Here is a 21,970-nt window from a genome sequence, read left to right as displayed (position 1 = left end):
TTGATCAATTGGGAAAAAAGAAAACCCCTGAGATCTAGAACATCTTGTATAATCAATTTGAGAGAAAAAAAAGAAAGGAGATATGATCTGCTGGTATATCTGTTGAGGATCTCAACGGCGAATAGATTTGACTAGTCCTTCAGGTGAGTTTATCTTTTGGCTGGCTCAAAAGAGAGGGATGGAGATGGATGGGAGAAGGAAAGAAGAAAGGATGAAAGTGCGGGATGAGCGGTGTCCCACCGATTTAGAAGGATACCACTCATCCCATTTTCAGGGATATGGGCCATTCTCATCCAGCCCTATCCGGGAAACCAAACACCCTGATAGATTGAAACCATGGATATCCCATCCCCATCCTACCTTAGTCGGCAACATTGAGCCTGGAGCTTTAGTGCTGACACTCCTAGGTCATGTTTGCCTCTCAGAGAAAGCACCTAGTTTTGGATTTAAAAATAAAAAATAAACATGTTTTAAAAAAAATGAAATATTCAAGGGAATACTGGGGAAAGTTCAAATAAGGATGTTTTAAGAAAATGAATAAAACTTTCTCAGGATGACTTGTTACGTTTCTCTTAAAAAAAAAAATCCCCCTAATATAAAACATACTCCTTTAAACTTTAAAAAGTTAAATTAAATTTTTTTTTTTTAAAATAATCCAGTGCACTCGAGAAAAGCGAAGAAAGAATAAATAAATCTTAACAGCGCAAAAATAGAAATAAATATTTATTTTCGATAAAACAAAACGGAAAGCTCTCGTCTTTGAATCCTCAACGCGCACCTTCATCTCAGTTTATTCAAAGTCTCTCTCTTTTTGCTGCTAGGGTTTCCATCAACCCTTTCTGAATTCCTCCTCAATATACACGTATTCCATCTTCCAAGAAGCCCCGGGAAGTCTAGTGTCAGATCCAGCGCTTCCTCTGCGAAGCTCTCCCTTGACTTGATCGAAGTCTTCCGAGGTCAAAAGCTCTCCTGATTTGGGATTATAAATTCATTGTTTGCTCTGCAATATTCTCTGATTTGGGATTGTGCTGTGGGTTCTTCTTCTGTTCCGATTTGGTGACCCTTTTGTTCTCACGAAGTGACATACCTTGGTTCGCTTCTCGGCTAAGAAAGTTGTGAGCTTTTTGGGTCAGGTTTTTTGGGTGAGTTTCTTTCTCTTTTTATTGTTTTGGTTTTTATTGAGATCTGGTTGTAGTTGCTTTGATCTTGTCTTGAACTATTGCCAGATGACCTTGTTGTGATGCATCTAAAGTTATTCGTGAAGTTCCTTCAGTTTTGTTAACAGTTAGTTGTTGGATTTCATTGTATTTGCTTTCTAATTGATTGATTGTGATCTACTGCAACGAAATATAGAATAATTTGGAAATAAAAAGAAGGCCTTTATTTTATGTTCTTTAGATCCTTCGTATTTAAGTGCTGCAATATGTATCCTAGATATTGGTATTAAATTAGATAAGTATGTGCGCAAGTCCATAGCAAGGCAATTAGTTCTTTCAGAGGGTATCACTAAAGAACATCCCTCTATTGACAAACCCTGTAAGCTTGCCAATATGAGTTGACTTGGCTTAATTGCAATTAGATATGTGACTTGAATTGACTGCAATTATGGGTTTATTGGATAATTTGTAGATGGTTCTTGAAAGTTAAAGATTTCTAATAATGCTGTTGTTTTCATATACTTCAGGGTTTTTTGCCAAGAAAAATGCTAATTATCTTTGGTGAAGTACTTGATCGTTAGGTATCTTTGTTGATTTATCAGAATGCCACACAGTGGCTCTAATATATTTTGTTGAAACTTGAGGTGTATTTGGAAAATTTGGAGTAATTAAGTAACAAGTCAGTTAATCCATCTTATTTGTCAAAGAGCATCAATATCTGTTTTCTCTACGAGGAATTGAACATAATGTGAACAACGCAATTCACAATATATTTGAAGGCTAAAAGCTTGGGAATTGACACAGATTGACTCTTAAGGCTTCATTTTTCATGTTATATGACAGTGGTTGGATAGTAAAGCTCATTATTGTGAACCATGAACAATAAGAGAAACATATCAAGGGCACAAGCATGTGAGAAATTGTGTTACTGGACAAGTCAGTTGAATATATGATATTCAAACAAGTTCCTTTGGCCCAGTGAGGCATATTAATTATGCTGAAGGAGATTAGAGGAGGTTTACAAGTGATTTAAGTTGAAGCAGAAGTGCAATTAACAATTTCTTATTGCATGTTATTGACGTTGAAATAATACTCATGTTTCTATCCTGCAACATGATAATAGCTTTTATTTTTTTAACCCTTATGACCACTATCCTTTCTAGATATATTTTCAGTATTGGTTTATGGATGCATTTCTCAGGAAAATGCTGTACTTGTAAGGAACTTTAAAAAATAGATTTGAAGTCAAGTAATATAAGTGTGATGTGATATGATGAAGAAGTAGGTGTTTTCATTTTGTAAACCATTGTTTTTGTTTTACTTGTAAAGTTGTAATCTGCTGTACTTGGAATCTTGTTCGTGAGTCTTTATTACTGATAAACAGCATCATTGTGGCCTTTTTATCCCTGATGATGTTTGAGTATCTTTTCTTATTGAATTTTGATATTTTCTTGTGCAGACTTGTATTTTATTTTATGATGTATCAGAGTGGCTCTTTCCTATTTATTTATTTTTTGTTTGAACTTGGTTAGATGAAGAAAAAGTAAGCTTTGTCTTATTTTCAGGTTTCCATTGGTTTGTTTTCATCCACTCAAGTTTAAGGTTTGTGAATTGAAAGGGAACGACTTTGAACATGTCACTGGACAATATTATTCGGGGCAGAAATGCAAGAGGGAGAGATATATCCCGAGGTCGTGGACGTGGTATGTTTCCTGGAAGGGGTGGCACATTCAATAGGCCTGGTGGTCCTCTTCGGCAAGGGCCTCTCAGGGTTAATGCTCAGCCATCTCCTTATAAAATTGCTAAGGCAAGCTCGAAACTATAGTTGTTTTTTTGCATGTTCAAGAATCTGAATAATTCTAGAATCTCAAAATGGAGGAAACAGTTCTGAGCTTTTCATGTTTGACATGGTTCAATGAAGCACCAAATATTAGAAGGTTCTTTTGGTGCACATGTATTTTAGTGGCTATAAAGGGTGGGAATCTCAAGGAATCCTCTTGTTTAAAGTTGGGCTTTCAGCACTGTGAGCCTCTTATGCTAGTTTATGGAGTTTTTCTTTTAAGGAGCTCGCCTGCTTATATTTTTGGAATCAGAGTTCTCACCAGTACCATATCGTCAGCTCTTGTGTGATTGGTGCAATACTCTACTTCCGCATGTTTTCTATATGCTTTGACCACCAACTGATTCAGGTTCAAAATAGCAGGTCCTATGATAAGATCCATTTTAGTGGCTGTTGATCTGCTGTATATTTCAATTTGTTCCTACCCACTCCATATTGGTGCATGTTTCTATTAGTGCATGGACTTTATCTGCTTTCTTTACAGCTCACTGCTGATATATAGTTCTCGCATCTGGATGATTGTTCCTGTGTGTCTATCAGTCTTTCAGCAGAGCAAAGGATGCAATTTGGCGTCATGATTTATTTACGGATACCATGGCAGCTGCTGGGTTAGGGAAAATTGAAACAGGCACCAAATTGTACATCTCTAACTTGGATTATGGAGTGTCCAATGAGGATATCAAGGTTGGCTTGTGGGATAATGGATAAATTTGTCTTCATAAGTTGCACCACCTTTTTTATCTGTTCATCCGAATATGTTTGTTGCTTTTAGGAGCTCTTTTCTGAGGTTGGCAATTTGATGCGATGTGTGGTTCATTATGACAGAAATGGACGCCCAACTGTGAGCTCTTTTTCTTCTGACTTATGTGTACTGATTATTTTCTGGCAGAAATATTTAAATTGAACTTCAATAGAAATTGAAAAAATTTCATTATACCTTGCTAACCTGTTTTCAATTGGTTTAGCACCTTCTGTTAGATGTGGTGCTAGTTTCATAGTTAAAATTGACCACAGTAGCATGTTTGTCCTGACAGCCATGTTTATTGTTCTGTAAATTGACAGTTATTTATTTCCATGGCACAGCTAATTTTTAAGATGAAGTTTGGATCTTCCTTTGAACATCAGTGAGATTGGATTTAATATTAGAGCAATGCTGTTTTTTTGCGATTTTTTTATTTTTTGTTCAGTGTTTTGTGTGTGTGAAGCTCAATACTGAAGAGCACCTCATTCATGCCATTTCTTGATGATTAGGTTGTGTTATTTGTTTTGGGGGTCATTTGTAATTTGCATTGATATGGCTCTGCCAAACTATAACTGACAGATCTTTTGTCTAGGATTTATCATTTAAACTGATAGAAGATTAAGGTTTTTTTGTTGATTTCTCAAAAAGGATCAATTCAGCTCTATGAAAATGATGTAAGAGGATGATTGGGGCAATCTCTTTGAAATAAAAATTTAACTGCATGGTTTGAAAATAGAAGTTTGGTGATTTTAACCTGGATGCTACATATGTTTATGCTAGCTTCTATCTGATTTGTCTATTATGCGCTATGTGCATATTCTCTGTGGTAACCATGAGCTTAGCCTTGTATTTCTAATGTTGTCTCATAAATAATCTTCAATCTTAAGAATCCAAGCTATATAAAATTGATCTGGCTATATGGAGAAACAATGTTCGACATTGAAATGTTGTGGTAGCCTTCTTAAGGGTCGGATGACTCAAATCTATGTATTTATGCGGTTATTATAACCTGACGATTTGATTATGTATGTTCTGTTATTATTGAAAGTTAAAATCTAGGTTTAAGTGACTGAAGCTTGAAATAAGACACTCCTTATATTAGTTTATATATTCTGAATATTTGTTAATTTTATTTATGCTTATGTGTTGTTTGTGTATTTTACATGCAAGCATATTGCATCAAGTTTTATTAGTTCAGTGTATCATTTAGACACCCAGATGGAACAAACTAATGAACTTCATACGTTGAATAATATATTTTGGATAAATTGCATCAATCTTTGTCCATCCTTTTTATTAGCTGTGTGATTCTTTGCCTCATTTATCTGTTGTATTCTCCCAGCTGCTATCATTTTACCTGATTGTTATATGAAACAGTTATTTGTTCTGTAATATGCTTTTAGTCTAAAAATAAGATTTATTTAGCTATTCTTTACTAGCTGTACACTAAAGCTTGTTGGAAATATTTATTAAATACCTTCTACTTTGGGCCTTTAAATTAGAAGAAATCTATTTGTCATATATGCTGGGAAGAGAATAGGAATTGGGTATTGTGCTCTCAGTTAAATGTGGAATATTGACCTGATGATGCCAATTCTATTCGGTACCACTTTATTTAGCCAGTTTGAATGGGTGTTATCAAATACCAAAATTTTGGGAAATATGCATTCATATTTGTTTTTATTCCCATTGTTGAACAACATAATGTTATGTTTTCTGTGTTTTTTCCTGATATTATATAATATATTGCCAATCATGAAACTTTCATTTCATTAGTATGAAGTCTTATGAATTGCTGTAGGGTTCTGCGGAGGTGGTATATGTGCGAAGAAGCGATGCTATGGCTGCTTTCAAGCGTTATAATAATGTCCAGCTAGATGGAAAACCTATGAAAATAGAAGAGATTGGCCCAAATATTGGCTTGCCTGTCACAGCTCGTGTAAAGGTGGTTGGTCCATCCAATGGAAGAGGGAGGAGGACAGTTGTAATGACGTATGTGGATTTCTTTTTCTTTCTCACTACAATGTTCTCTTGGTATTTGTTTTCCTGGTTACAGTGTTAGATAATTTCTTAACTAATTGGATGTGTATTTCAAAATTAAAGTTTGGGAAATTTTTTTTGACCTTAAAGAAGTTATGCTTTAGCGTAATTTCTCTTGGAGACACTGCATCTTTATATTTTCTTATCAATTTTTTCAAGTGCGAATAAAATTTGTAAAACTTTGCATTAATGATCACGTGTGCACATGCGCTCGCGTGCTTGTGTGTGTGTGTGTGACTTTCATACATGGAGACACTGTACCTAGCCATCATTGGAGGATGAAATATTCTCTCTTTAATTGATGCTTGGAGGATTTAATTTCTGCTCTTGTGCAATTAGTGATATTTCTAGAAATTTGCGGACTTTCAGAAATCTATTCTTGCACCTCATCACTGATATTCGAACTTAGCTTCTTTGCCCTTCCAGTTTAATAAGGTTTCCACAGAGAATAAGAGTTGATTAGTTGGATTAGTAGTCCTGACCTTTTTGTCAATTTGAAATTGCTTTACCAGATCATGCATCTAGATGCTCCCATCCCCTGCACTCTTCAGCAACCTATCTTAACCTGTTCTGATTGCTTTGATAACTTCATGTAAATAGTTTTAATAACTCAGTTAACTTAGTTGTAAATGCTATAGTTTCTTGGCTCAATGTGCGAGAAGTCCATCAAATTTTTTTCACTATTTATTTGTTTTCTTGTTTCCATTTGCACCGACTTTTCCTTATTATCTGGTCATGTGCAGCTTAAAGTTGCAAATATATATAATTTTTGGTTGTTTCCTTTATGTTGTTGACAATATTCTTAACAATTATACAGTTTGTTCTATCATGTCTATTATTCACACCCAAAATTTTTGGCTAATAATGGTTTTGGATATTTTTGGGGTTTTAATGCCCCTTTTATTTCAGGCCAAAAGTGGGGCAAGGTAGCTCAAGACCCTTCCCCCGCATGTCGGGGTAAGTTCTTTATAATCTTTGTAGAGCTTTGATTGCCAGCTGAAGTATTATTAATATATTTTGTTTTCCTGCTCACTTGTGTTCAAAACTATAATGTAACTTGCAAGTTATCCATCTTTTGCATTTTTGTAATGCTGTGTTAAGTTTTAAAGTGTTCATTAGATGAGTTGGTTCTAAAAATGCATATTTTGGTTTTTAGTTTTCAGGTAGTTTTATAAACCTCATTTTCTTTTTATCCATACAAAATTTGGAAATTTTATATATCACCCAATAATGTTTCCTGTATGCATAATTTGTAATTCCAAAGTCCATATATAACCTTGCAGTCCAAACCCACTGTTAATGTGTTAATGTACCCTTGGTTAGACTTGTATATTTGACTCAATCCCTGTTTTAATCCTGTGAAATATTTTTATAATGTGAGCGATAAGTTATATGTGGCTTTAAGATTTTACGAGGGTATGAGATTTATGTTATAGATTTAACATTCGTATACCGGAGGATTCCAGAATGGTATGATAAATGCAAGAATCTGGAATTTATTGTGACTAATACACATAGAAGCTTTACGTGGAAACCCCATTATTGCTCGTGTGGAAGAAACACACTATGCTCAAATAAATCCAAGCTCATCTTGTTTGGATTTGTTTGGGATTTTTTGTAAGTATGTAAAAAGGTCATATTAACTTATTACCATGGAAAAGTCATATTAGCTCATCACCAAACTTCTATTGCACCTGACCCATCCTTCTAGTAGTAATAATTGCAAACCAACAAGAATTTACTTCAAAATTTTTTAGACAAATATCATTAAATAGTGAGATTATTCTTGTCATTTCACATATCCCCATTGGTAGTTTTGGCAGAGAGGGTTATTTGGTTTGGTAAATATGGATAAGATATGTATTAGATCACAATTGATGCATAAGGGAGGGATCTATATGCCAAAACATTAGAATAAATCTTGTTAAGATGTTGTTTAGGCTAAAATTCATTATAAAGTTTATAAAGTTTCTATATATGAAGTACTATTTGATTGTAGAAGTCATAAACCATGATTTAACAAATGTTAATTTAATTCCAACATTGGGTTGTCCAATATGCCCTAATGATTGTAGGAAATCCACTCTCGAAACTGCAAATTAAAATAAAATCGTTTAGGTAAAATAGGCAAGTCCAGTCCTGATTCGTGTCAATCCTATTCTTATATACTAAGGTGGAATCTTATGTTCACTTATACGGTTAGAAATCATCAGCATTAATTCCTTTAGAAATGAGTCTTAACTCATTTATAATATTATGTTTTCAGAGTTCATGCTCAAGGAAATACCAAATTTCCTTGCCTTTGTCTTTTTTCTCTTCTGATCTATTAGTGTGTATGCATGCTATAATTATGGAAACAATTTGGGATACCTAATTGCTAGGGATAATCCTGTTGCTAACAGGTCTATTGAGTGCGGGAACCAACAACTACTAAGAAGCTTTAGATCATTTGCATAGATGTTTGACTTAGTAGGAGCTCATCTAGTGAATGTGGTAATAACCATGTGGAATACACCACTAATAAGAACTAATAATAGGCATCTGATCAGTAGTGTGATATGGATGGTAGTTTGAACTTTTATGATGATTTACTGTTAAATCAAGACAATGAATTTAGCAAATTGATGCCAAACGGGACCAATTCTTAAAATTCTGTGAGTACTTATTTAGTTTTCAATGTAAAGACTGGGATCATAGTTTTGTTTTTTTAGCAATTGGGTATTACTGACTAAGTAATCATGTAACCAACAGGTGGAGCCGTGGAGCATACCGAGGCAGGGGCCGTGGGAATGGGAGTTGGCGTGGCCGTGGTGGACGTGGCTTTGGCCGAGGCCTTGAGAGAAAGCAACCCGTCGAGAAATCAGCAGCTCAATTGGACAAAGAATTGGATTCATATCACGCAGATGCGATGAATACGTCATGATGGAACAACACCCATTTTCAAGTCCAATAGTTCTGGCTAACGAGCAAGACTAATGCAATGATATTTGCTTTGTTTGCTGTGCTAAGTTTCAGATATGCAGTATTAACCTTTGTAACCTAGTATTCTAAAAGTTTTTGCTGTCTGCTGGTGAAAATCTCGATCTATTTTTCTTAACTTTATTGTGACCATGGCGAACTCGTATGTTGCTTCGTGGATTGTATCGTTCTGGTCTTTTGGAAGAACTTGGCTTGAAATTATGGTTTACATGTAATACAGATGATAGATACTAGTTTTGTCCATCTGTGGTGTTATGTGGATCACTTTTATCATTATTTTTTCCATCAGGAAAAGTGTGTCCAATGCGCGTTCTTCAAATTATTAAGTGTTAAATAAGATACGGATATATTGTTTTTAGCATATAATAATATATATGTGTCTATATATATATTACTAATGATCACACCCATTTAGGCATCATCAAATGCTCACAAGTGACATCCATGGAAATGAGATTTATTTTATTTTCGTTTATTTTTTTAATTAAATAATCAGCATTCAGTTGCATTATAAGATAACATAGATCCACGCACCAATCAAAATTTACTGCTTTTTATTTACTGCTTTTCATAGTGTGAATTTACACATTGCAAAATACACATTAACAAATGCAAAACAAATGTCTACTTTTATTTTCAGTTTTTCTTTCAGGAAAAATTTTTCAGTTAACAACATTCATTCGCCAAGCACATAGAAAGACCAAAGAGGACGTCCAATAAAGAAAAAAGATGATATAACTCAGGCTATGTGCTCAGCCAATGTTAATATCTTCACATGTTTCTTCTTCCTCAGTTCATGGGGTACTGGACCAAAGACCCGAGTACCGATAGGCTCTCCCTGCTTGTTGACGAGGACGACTGCATTATCATCAAACTTAATTTCACTGCCATCACAGCGACCACGCTGCATGGCCGCACGAACAACCACACCATAAACTACCTCTCCTTTCTTCACCTTACCCTTTGGTTGTGCTTCTTTAACAGAAGCGATAATGGTATCACCAAGTCGTGCACCCTTTCTCCCCTTCAATGCTTGGATGCACATAACCCGTTTCGCGCCAGAGTTGTCCACAACCTTCAGATTCGTCCTCATTTGTATGAATGTTCTTTGCTGTTGCTGCCATAAACCAAAGTGGAATTTTAGCCCTCTAATCAGGGAAACGTTGTTGAAAAAAACATATTTTCCAATATCTCATCAGCAACTGGAAATGCAAATTGAAACTAAAGTGACTTATATTGGAAGGCATCAAATAATAAACTAATCCAACCGACAATGGTGTGTAAAATAGATTTGCTTATATCAGCAAAGACCATTATATACCTCAAAATACTTAACAAAATCAGGAAAATCCATCTTAATCTGTTGAGTTTTAGCTCTATGAATCTGATACAAGTTTCTGATATGAATTTCTACACAAGAGATCATGAACTAGAGCAAAGAATAGTAACATCGAGCAATGTTTCAAATAGTTTAGAGATGGTAAGGTAAGAGTTAATCTAGTGGACATGCATCAACATAGGAAAAAAAAATGTATTGGGAAACTTAACTGTTAGTCAAAATAGACAATAGAATCCAAGAGTGATAAATGCAAGAAATGGAGCATAATAGCAAACCTGATAGAAAATAGTGTTGCAGCTTGGCTGTGCAATGGTCTCACAAGGCTTGCCCAAAATCCCAGATAAGTTGTTCCCAAAGTTCCTCAACAAATTACCACCCACTGATTACGCCAAAAAACAAAAAAATTGAAAGATTTAATCTTTTTAAATCAAATCAGCATAGAAGAGTGTTCTAGCTTACTCAAGTGATTAAAAAAAAGTAAAACTAGTACCCTCTATAGCTTGAAGAACAAATAGCATATCACAAACTGGTCAAGGTTCTAACTATTCCAACATCATAGTCACTCAGTATTCAATACAATCTACCCTTTCAGTCACCATTTAACAAACCAACCTCACCTCAAGCTTTCTTCTATAAATTTTTTCTCTCGTTTGTTAATGATTAATAATCATTTTAAGCATAGAAAGCCAAACATTTATTTAAAAATAATATTTCTAGACATTTTCTAAAGCTGCTCATGGTTTCACAAATTGATAACTGTATATTAACATCATCAAGACAACCTAAATGGTTCAAACTCTAAAAACATTAGAAATATCAGGACTCAATGAACACAAAAAATGGAAGAAGAAATTATTCATCTTACTCAAAGATAGTCAAGCATTTCTTCTTTAACAATTATATTTCTATATTTTTCTTCACCCCCTCAAGGATTTTATACACCTATATCCACTCATTAATCTCAAAGGCATTAAACTAAGCTCCTTCAAAGAAATGACAATAAAAAAAAAAAATCAATTTTATTGTTTAAACACTTGAACTAGTAAAAAGCAGCAGGATCAGAGAACCCAATCTATCGAGACATGCTCTAATTATTTATCAAAGAAACAACAAAAATGCCAGTTAAAAAAAAAAAAAAAAAACCTTTTGGACAATTACAATCAAAATCTTTTCAAACAATGATAATCCAGTATCCCACTCAAAGTGCATACCTTTGGAGCATTTTGAAGTGAAAGCAGCACTCATTTTTGGGAATATCCTGTGAAGAAGCAAACATACAGTAACAATTTATTCAGATTCAGTGAAACTACATGAGAAACATAACAAAAAAATGATCACATTTATTAAAAAAAACATAAAAAATAAACCCTAATAAATTAGAGTGCAAAACAAACTTATCATCTAAATTTACAGCAAGGTCTAGTGTGGATCAAAAACAATAAATTCAGAAACTAATTAAACACTGTGAATACTGTGAGATTTTGGTCGAAATGCAAAGCATATAAATTTGCATATCGATGATAATAAGAGATTACTGAAATACAAATCGGAATGCGTATATCTCGTGGGAGGTTGGATGAGGGTTACCTTTAACAGTCAACGAAGCAGAGGTAGTCGGCGAGAGCCGACGTCCGGCGCCGGCGGCGAGCAACGGAGGGTGAAGAGGCGGCGGCGGCCGGGATATTGAATGTAGGGATTGGCGAGCGTGAGGGGAAAGAGGTTGTAAAGATGGATCCAGGGTTAAATTTTAAAAAAGTCCCTGTGAATTTTGATTATTTCAAAATGGGTCTAATTTTAATATAAAGGTGAAAATTAACCGCACTTTTTTTTTAAAATGGATGAACAACTTCAATTATATATAAAAAAAAAAAGAAGTACAATGGCACATGCCAAAAGACATAAAACACAAAATGAAATACAAACCAACTAAAAGAACAATAACAAAAGACAGAGACACACCGGGCTCAGACTTAGCCCAAACAAACTTAAGATGACTTAGTCAATGAACTGGTCCCTCGCCTCCTCGGTGAACAACTCCAAACTGCGTCAAATAGAAGAAACAGGGTCTTCAAGTTCTCTTTGCCTCCTTTTGACTCTACTGAATACCATGAAATAATTAGGCGATCACATTTCAAAATAATGGTAATAGCGGGCACAACTTTATCATTGATAATTCGATCATTTTTGGCAAGCCAAATATTCCACACATTACTCCCTCCGTTCTTTTTTATCTGTCGTGAATAACCAAATCTCACATACCAAAAAAGTCGGTTATTTCACATAATTTAATAAAAAATTAGTTATATTTCCAAGATTACACCTAATTTATATACAGATAAAAAGGAACCGAGGGAGTAGCTTTCACCTCCCAATCCTCATTTCCTTAAACGGTGGCTTTACATGGGTTCACCAAGTCCCCCAACTTTGACTCAAAGCCGGCGGAAGATTAGATAGATGGACGGCGGAAAATTAACGGCACCTCCTCTATTTTTTTTTTTTGAAATCCACAAACTATTCCTTAATTTCTTCATCAATAGTGGGTTAATTTGAAGATGAAATTACATACATGCCCTGCAAACCAATGAGGAAATTTTAATGACTCACAAAACAATAACCAAACAAGCCATGACACTTTCGAACAGGGAAAAGTCTAGGGTCGAGATGCTTGAACATGGTTTAACCGGGTTAAACATGATTTTATAAATAAATATAAAAATAAAAAAATTATAGTGTATTAAATAATAAATTAATTTTAAACTCAAATGCACAAAGATATAAAACAAAATAATTCTCATCTCATATTTAAAAAAATAAAGTGGACCACACAAGCATATGAGTTCGATTTAATTGGGTCGGATCACATGGGTCAATTGATTCTTGCTACATAAAATAGGATCTGGCTACAAACTTTTCCGCAAAAAACACATTGATGCATTTTGCATATATTTCAAATATCTCATGTTGTGGGCTGACGGCAAAGACAAAAAATAAAAAAAAAATTAAAAAAGAGGGTTTGAACCACGTAAAAAATTGTTAAAAAAACTAATTAAGATGATTGAAAGTTTAAAAAACTAACAAGGTTGTGTTTGATTACAACATGGAAAATGGGTGAATTTTTTTTTTCATAAAATATCTTTTCATGGAAAATAAAAAAATGGTTGTTTGATTGCCATTTTTCTGGCTAGAAAATCAAGAATTTTTTATGAAAAATCTTATTTTGTTGTTTGATTGCTCCTATTTTCCATGAAAAATTTTACATTGAAAAAATCTCATTTGTTGTTTGATTGCATCAATTTTTCCTAGAAAAAATTAACATTTTTCATTGAAATTTTTTTATATTCTCCAAGGAAATTGTATTTTTTTTAAATATATTCAAATATTAATAGATCAAATAATAATTTTTTGTAAATATTTAAAAATATATTATGTTTTAGATTATCGGTATTAATCTATTAAAAAAATTGATTTTTTAAATAAAAATAAAAATCATAGAGAGAGATAGAGATATTTTAAAAATTAAAAATAAAACCAAAATAGAGAAGGAGAAAAATAAAAACGGAGAGAGATAAAAATATAAAAAGAGAGATACCTAATTTATAAAAAAAAATTGATTTTTTTAAAATAGAAATAAAAAACCCTCCGCCCTTGCCAGTGCCTTTGTTCTCAATCTTGTTGTACTAATTTGATTATTTTAATAAATAAACATTCAATGTTATATTATACGAGAAAAGAAGCCGGCGGATCAATTCTATTATGCTTAATTAATAAATACAATTGTTATTAGTTAGTACTCCTTAGTAATCTAATTATTAGAGTATTTATTTATTTATGTAATAATATTTTTTACGACGTTTATCTCCAACAAAGAACAAACTTTTAGAACACAAATTTCTCGAATATATGAACAAAGATTGAAAATTCACAGGCATATGTGTAAAACAAACCCCTAAATTAGGCATTCACATGGATTTATGATCTTTGATGACACCTGAAGCTCATAAAAAAAAATTTCATATTGCCCCTCAATTTATTTATTTTTAAATAGCCCCCCTTAGTTTTCCATGAAAAAGTTTTTTTTGGGTTGGGAAAGGAAAACTTTTCTACAAATTTGAGGAAAAAAATGATCATGTGACCAACTTTGTGGAATATTTTTTCATGGAAAATTTTTACAATCAAACAGCTCACTTAAACTGAAAAATCTTTGATAGAAAAATTTTTCATGGAAAATATAGCCAATCAGACACAGCCTAAATAATTTACTCTATTATTGATGCGAAGAAAGTGCACCTTTTTTTAAAGAAATCCCCAACAGTATTTAAAAACAAAAATTATATATTAAAATAAGGGAAAATTACTGTTTACCCCTCGATAATTTCAAAACTTCCCAAACAGCCCCTGTGAGTTTTGCATACCTCAGACAACCCTTCCTTTATTGTTTCACTTCCTTTTTACCCCCTGCATTATGAAATTCCATCATTGCCCTTAAACCTTTTTGCATATATTTTTTTCATTCTTTTTTGCATTCCTTTTTGCATGTACTCATTTCTTAAACAGAGAGCTCATTTTTTTAAACAGAGAGTTCATTTCTTAAACAAAGAATTCATTTCTTAAACAGAAACCTCATTTCTTAAACAAAAAACTCATTTCTTAAACAGAAACCTCATTTCTTAAACAAAAAACTCATTTCTTAAACAGAAACCTCATTTTTTTAAACATAAAACTCATTTTTTAAACAAAAACATTAATATTTAAACAGAAAAATAAATATTTACGTGATAAATTAATCCTGGATATAAAAACCAATTAATCTTGGCCACTCGTACATATTTAAATAGAAACAACGATATTTAAGCAGTTTTTTAAACGTAAACGCAATATATTAAACAGAAACATCGATAGTTAAACAAAGACAAATAAGCATATAAACAGAGAACTCATTTCTTAAACAGAGAGCTTATTTTTTAAACAGAGACCTCATTGAGTAGGGACATTGAGTATCTCATCGTCGCTGATCTCGCGAACGCTGAGGCCGAGCTCCGGATCCGGGCGAGCGATATCGGCGGTGGCTTGCTCGTGTGGGGTCTTAAAGGAGAAATCTTTATCGGCGTTGGCGATCCGGTCTGGCGACGCTCCTCGGCGGTCGGAGTAGTGAGGTCTTCGGTGGTGACGCTCGGATAAGACGAAAGTCGAACTCGAATCGGAACCATTCTCGATCGCGGAGACCGCAACATGGATAGCAATAGGGTTAGGGTTAGGGATCATTCGGGGTTTGGATCCATGGTGCCTAAGTCGCGATGGCAGAACGGAGGGAGGAAGCGGCGCCGATGAGGGTTCGATCTCGCCGCCTTCGTCTTCGCTTTTCATCGCCTTCCCCGTCAGTCGACCTCATCTCTTTTCATCTTCTTCGCTCGCTCGACCTCGGGGAAGACCGCATGCTCCTCGTCGTCGAGCGAAGGCATCGAAAGGTTGCACCTTTTTCTCTCGAACTTGAAATCCCATTTTTTTCATGCAACGTGATCGTGATTGTGAGCCGCATGCTTTGTCTCACTCGGCCCACTTAACTGCAATAAAGAGATTTTGGGGGTGATAAATACACCACAAAAAACTCATTTCTTAAACAGAGACCTCATTTTTTTAAACAAAAACCTTATTTCTTAAACAGAAAACTCATTTCTTAAACAGAGACCTCATTTTTTTAAACAGAAACCTCATTTCTTATACAGAAAACTCATTTCTTAAACAGAAAACTCATTTTTTTAAACCAAAAACTCATTTTTTTAAATAGAAAACTCATTTTTTAAATAGGAAACTCATTTTTTAAACAGAACCTCATACCTCATATTTTAAATAGAAGCTTCATTTTTAAATAGAAACTCATTGCACCCAAGGGCATTATAGTCAAATCCTGTCACACTTGCCACAACTTCCCACGCAAGGGACAATTTCGTCCAAAAAATTCCAAATTAATTCTATCAATCACTATTAGATGTTTGGGGGGTTTAAAAAATCATTGAATTCAAAAGGAAGGGGTTTTTGAGGAGTGCAAAACTAACGGGGTGTTTTTGGCAATATTGCAAACTTACAAGGTGTTTTTGGCAATTTCCACTTAAAATAATTATAATTCAATTATTCTAGTAAAAATTACATATTATAGTAGTTGATTATTCTGCATGGTTGTCAACTACCTTTGAAGTGATAATCCCATGAACTCAGTTCCGTGAAATTTAAGATGGAACCGAGATGTGAGTAAACAAGCTCCACACGATTTCATGTGGTTCAAAAACCAAACCGAAACCATTTTGGGATTTCAGTGACCAAAATTATGATTTGGGCATGGCTCAAAGTACCATTGAGGATTTTCACCTGTTAATAAAGCAGTATTTCTGTACTGAATAAATCATCAATCCATCTCATTATTTGACAGCCATTTCAAATAAGTTCAGAGATTTTACAATAACAAAATTTTCAACAAATTTTGAGGGGTACTGATACAGAAATAGCCAATTAGGCAAAACAATGATATACATTCTTCTAGATTAAATTTCCTCTTCCCAGAAATTCATAAGATTTGATTTTTTATTTTTCTATTTTTTACACACATATTATATTATACACACAATGGGCACACATATGGACTTATATCTAAATGAAAAGAAAGCCGAAAGGAAAAGGACACTCACAATGGAAATTTACTGCACAGGTATATTTCTCTTCAGAACAAGGTTACCAGATTCATTTCTGTGAAACAGCTTCTCTACCAATTCATCCCAGTTAGTTTTCCCAGAGGAATTCAAATTGTTACTTGAAGATTCCTCAATTTTGATCTCAACTGGTGTATCATCACTGGAATCCTCAATTATGATCTTGACTGGTGTATCATCACTACTGCCTTTTGCCGTCTTGCTTATTGGTGGTTCCGCATTTGGCACATTCAAGCTGACTATTCTTTCAAGTGCATCCTTATGTTCTTTCTCAAGAGTCTGTTTTCTCTCCATTTTTTGGGATGGTGGTGAAGTTAAGTCAACATTTTCATCCATTAACTAAAGGAGAATAAAAGAAAAAAAAAAAATCACCAGCTGCAAACATCATACAGAAGAAAACCAAGAATTGTAAAGTGCTTGTAAAGTGAAGTTGAATCATGAGTGGTTGAAATTATCAGCCAAATATATCAGAAACACAGAAATCAGGTTATAGTTTATAGAAATGAATGACGGAGGTAGCATTCATGTAGGAAACAAGATATGCATACTCCAACACATGCCATCTCAGGGAAAGTTTAATCATATGACATTAGCATAGATACGTTGTGCCTCTGTAGGTAATGTGCGGTTTGCTACTTGCTATGTGTGTGTTTTGCTTATAACGTCCTCATGGCATTGTCATAGAAAATTACAGGAGAGTGGTTCAATTTGCTACTCAGTCTTAATCACACAAATTTGACACCAGTCCATAATATATGCATATACTACTTTTACACAGAGGGTGTGACTTTTCTATATGAAAGGGACTGAAACCAGTACCTATGTATCCACTTTCACATTCAATGTCGATAGAAAAAAGTCATCCAGCCCCCAAACAAGATGCCACAGACAAAATGTCAACTATGATGTGTAAGAAATAAGTGGTTGGCTTCCAAAAGCCTAAGTATTATGGTAAACTCTTGAGGAATATTTGTGCATTACTCCTATTCAAGTGGTGTAATACGTATGATGACAGTACGAGAAAAACAAACATGAAACCATGATCCATAACCAAAAAGAGCAAATTTGTGGAAAAGCATTAACTCACATCTAAAGCCTTTTGTGCTTCACGTTCTATCCAAACAATTCCATGATCAGATGTAGCATTACAAGACAGAACAACATGTTCAAATCGTCCTTCAACTGGAATGGCAGTTCTAACCTCAGGAGGAAATCTCCCACATCTAGAAAAACCATGTCAGTCAGGTTAAAGAAATACATCTGGCAATCAAATGTAGAAATGCTACACTTCATAGCAGATCTCCACATTAATGGTACAAGCAACATTTCACATTGTGGTCATCGTCCGGGTTTTGAGCAGTGATTAGGAAACTTAGAAAATCATGGCAGTCAGTATTAGGAGAAGAATCATAATGAAAAATAAACAAAATAGCCATCTTAACTATCCTAAACTTGTTGAAATAAATTTAAAAAATGGATAAGATAAAAAAATCAGAAAACAATAATGAGATTATTGTTTTATATTAGATTGCTGCAACTCAATCTTGTTCCTCAACCAGAACCAGCCAATGAAAAAAATCAGAAAACAATAATGAGATTATTTAGATCAGAGAAGAGTTTTTTTTTTTTATATATATATATATTTTCCATTCTTGTACTTGACTATTTAAAAGATCTCAAACGATGTTTTATCCAACCGTTGAGTATGTGAAAAGACACCTTTTCCCGTTTCCTTCTCCCATTCTTGGGATGTGTCAGAACAACTGTTACAAACATCTCTTCTTTTAAAAACAAAATTTTATCTCTTTATCTATTTATAACTATAACGATAATAAGAAAATATATTTTATAAAAAACACTGAACAAAAGCATCTAATTATTATTAGATACTACACATATTTACATAATATATCAATCCCCACTTATTATCTAATAATAAGATAGTAATAGTAACAAATGATATTGGCTTTTATATCGCATGCCCCTAGGTGGACTAGGGCTTGAACCTTGCTGAGTATGATCACACCGCATCATACATTGGTTCTTGATTCTGCGGTGGCTGCGCATTAATATGGGCCTTGCGCTTATCCTATTTAGCAAATATGCTAGGGTCTTACCGATAACCCATAGGAAGCGGCCTCTCACTTCCCTATTTGCAAAGACAAACTCATCAAGAGTGTCCACAACCACTTTATTAATGCGTATTTGCTAAACAGGATAAGCGCAAGGCCCATATTAATGCGCAGCCACTGCAGAATCAAGAACCAATATATGATGCGGGTGTGATCTAATCATACTCAACCCAAGGTTCAAGGCCTAGTCCACCTTGGGGCATGCATTATATAAAGCCAATATCATTTATTTTACTATTACTTATCTTATTATTAGATAATAAGTGGGGATTGTTATATATTATGTAAATATATTAATATTATCTAATAATAATTAGATGCTTTTGTTCGGTGCTTTTTATAAAATATATTTTCTTATTATTGTTATAGTTATAAATAGATAAAGTGATAAAATATTTTTTTTAAAGAAGAGATGTGTTTCACTACAAGAAAAAATGTTATTTGCGACACATATATTTGCGACACATAAATGTGTCGCAGATTTGCGACACAAATTACAACCATTTGTGACAAAAAAACAAAAACGTTGCAGATTTAACTAAATTGCGTTGCAAAAAAATGACCATCCAAGAATGTCGCCAATTTTGTAGCAAAAGTTTTTGCACCTACCATGTAATGGTTTGCGACATAGATTGCGACACATTATTTGCAACGATCTGTTGGCGTCACAAACTTTGTCGCAAATGTTGGCACTTGACATGCAATTGGTTTATGACGACAAATCATGCGACACATTATTTGCAATGATTTGTTGGTGTCGCAAACCGTGTCGCAAAAAAATTTGAATCCGCTGGGTTGAACTTATTATCAATTTTTAATAAGGGTATTTCTCAAATCTCTATTCAAAAATAATAAAAAAAAATAATAATAATAACTTATTATTTTTATCAAAAATAGGGGATCCATTAGTGTATATATGGCACATAAGCAAATAGAAATTTATTTTTTTAAAAAAATTATAAAAAAATTATATTTTGTTATAATTAGGTTAATGTTAAAAAATTATTAAAAAAATAAAAAATGTTTTGAATTATTATTTTGTAAAATCTCAACAAAAAATAATATTGAAAAATGTTGTTGAAGAAATGATATCAAACCAAAAAAATTTATAGCCCTAGTGGCACTTAACCTTATTGTGGAAAAACGATGATGAGTTCAAGACTCATTTGAAAAAAATAATGGTAATGATCGTAGATTGTGGGTGCACATGATTAATTCCTCACCCTCATGTTCATACTCTTGATATATATAGTGTTTGTTGTTTTTATAAAAAAAAATTGTCAAAATCTTATTTTGTATTTTTTTAAATTATTTTATTTTATTTTTTTATCCATCAACTATTTGGATTTCACAATGGAGACTCTACAAATGAAACCCTTCCTACTGCATTTAATGTAACTAGACATTTCCCCCCGGCTTTGCATCTGTGATTTTAAAATTTTGTGAGGAGTTTTGAAGCAATATCATATATAAAATAATATAATTAAACAACTCAGAAACTATTTTATACCTTGGATTTCAAAAGTCTCATGGACATTTATTATATAAATAATTAGGTGTAATTAATGTTTTTCAATTATTAATATTATAAGTAATATAAATAAAAATTTAAATATTATTAAAAAAAATTAAATTGTTCCTTGAAATGCTTTCGGAGTAGATTATGCATCTACTTTAATAGTATGTATAGATTAAAGGTTAATTATTATTTAATTAATATTTTACATAATTTTAAGAGATTTGTTTAAAATAACATTTTTATTTTTATCTCTATATATCTCAAAATTCTTCTAGTGTATATTTTCAATAAAACCAAATACCATGTAGAATAAAAATTTTAATATGTAAAAAATTTAAACCGGATATATATATATATATATATATGAATTTAACCGAAAATAATTTAAAAATATTTATAGAATGGAGAGTATTCCACCCTTATCGGATCGGCTAAACAACCGGGTTCGGATCTAAAACCGCAACAAAAAAAACCCGAATCCGTTAAAAATCCAAAGAAGATACGCTCGGTTCTCACTTCTCTCCCTCGTCATAGCCACCGCCTAATCTAGGGTTCCGGCGATTACCTCCTCTCTAGGGTTTCATTGTTTCTTCCATCGATAAATACCCACGCTGTTCCCCCTTCCAGCCGCTCGCACCGTGTTGCGCCCTCCGCTTTGTCGAAGAAGCCTCTCGCTTCGTCGGAGAACGGCGCCGTTGCTTTCAAGCCTTCGTCCCCTAACCAAGCCCAGTGAGATTCTTTCCTTATTCCTTATTCATTGGTCCTTTTTGTTCTTTTATCTCTCTGGTTTTGATTAATTGATGTGTAATTGTGTTGGAATATGGGGGGTAGTGGGGAGAGAACGGTGAGGAAGCTTAGGCTTTCGAAAGCTACCGATGATTCCCGAGGCGACGATGATCTCGATGCTTGCTCGGAGGATGGCCGCACGACGGGTCGATCGTCGTTCTATCGACCGATGCGAATGGGCTTCTCTCGTGCATTGTCACCGATAAAGTTTGTATCTCGATTCTTTTTTTATCTTGGGGTGCTGGGATTTTTGGGTGTTTTTAGTTTTTGATTGTGGGTTTTTTTCTTATTGGATAGGATATTCTCGTGACGGTGATAGCTGAAGGTTTGAGGGACGGAGCGCACTATTGTTTCGAAGATCATGATGAGGAACCCAGTGTTTGTGATGGCGAATACTTTGGCTATTGAAGCATTGCAGAAGATGGTACAAGGTCACTCTCTTATTTACTTGCTTTAGTACAAAGCTATATCCTTTTTGCGGTGCTACAGAGTTAAGTACTGTTTGCTTTGGTTTCGTATTTAATGGGCTTTGTATGTTCTATAGTAATTTGCAGTTATACTTGACCCACTTGTTCGAACTTTTTTTTTGTTTTCTGTCTTGTGATATTTCACTTGATCTATGACATGAAAGTTTAGGCATCTTCCTGTTGTTGATAATGGTGAAGTTATCGCCATGTTAGATATCACAAAATGCCTTTACGATGCTATAGCAAGAATGGAGAAGGCTGCAGAGCA

At 33.8% G+C, this 21,970-nt stretch overlaps 3 protein-coding genes across 3 annotated transcripts; 1 reads left to right on the top strand and 2 right to left on the bottom strand.

The window, feature by feature from the left end:
• Positions 1–740: 740 nt before the first annotated feature.
• Positions 741–9,031, top strand: LOC120282043 (THO complex subunit 4D-like). Its single transcript, XM_039288766.1, has 7 exons — positions 741–1,142; positions 2,723–2,964; positions 3,538–3,681; positions 3,770–3,838; positions 5,541–5,731; positions 6,689–6,736; positions 8,531–9,031. Exons 2-7 carry the CDS (start codon positions 2,791–2,793, stop codon positions 8,700–8,702), a joined length of 798 nt encoding a protein of 265 aa, XP_039144700.1. The 5' UTR covers positions 741–1,142; positions 2,723–2,790; the 3' UTR covers positions 8,703–9,031.
• A 337-nt stretch (positions 9,032–9,368) lies between these two features.
• LOC120281869 (50S ribosomal protein HLP, mitochondrial) lies at positions 9,369–11,830 on the bottom strand. Its single transcript, XM_039288561.1, has 4 exons — positions 11,685–11,830; positions 11,309–11,355; positions 10,373–10,476; positions 9,369–9,875 (listed from the first exon to the last, which is right to left on the bottom strand). Exons 2-4 carry the CDS (start codon positions 11,340–11,342, stop codon positions 9,498–9,500), a joined length of 516 nt encoding a protein of 171 aa, XP_039144495.1. The 5' UTR covers positions 11,343–11,355; positions 11,685–11,830; the 3' UTR covers positions 9,369–9,497.
• A 4,713-nt stretch (positions 11,831–16,543) lies between these two features.
• On the bottom strand, positions 16,544–18,035 carry LOC120282823 (the record flags this gene model as incomplete). Its single annotated transcript, XM_039289667.1, has 2 exons — positions 16,544–17,137; positions 17,886–18,035. Coding segments are annotated over 2 exons (501 nt in total), but the record flags the coding sequence as incomplete, so codon positions are not given.
• Between the last annotated feature and the right edge of the window lie 3,935 nt (positions 18,036–21,970).

Source organism: Dioscorea cayenensis, chromosome 18 (genome assembly GCF_009730915.1).
Source record: "Dioscorea cayenensis subsp. rotundata cultivar TDr96_F1 chromosome 18, TDr96_F1_v2_PseudoChromosome.rev07_lg8_w22 25.fasta, whole genome shotgun sequence".
Taxonomy (NCBI): Eukaryota; Viridiplantae; Streptophyta; class Magnoliopsida; order Dioscoreales; family Dioscoreaceae; genus Dioscorea; species Dioscorea cayenensis.
Note: the sequence above shows the minus strand (reverse complement) of the source record. Positions and strands in the feature narration are given on the sequence as shown.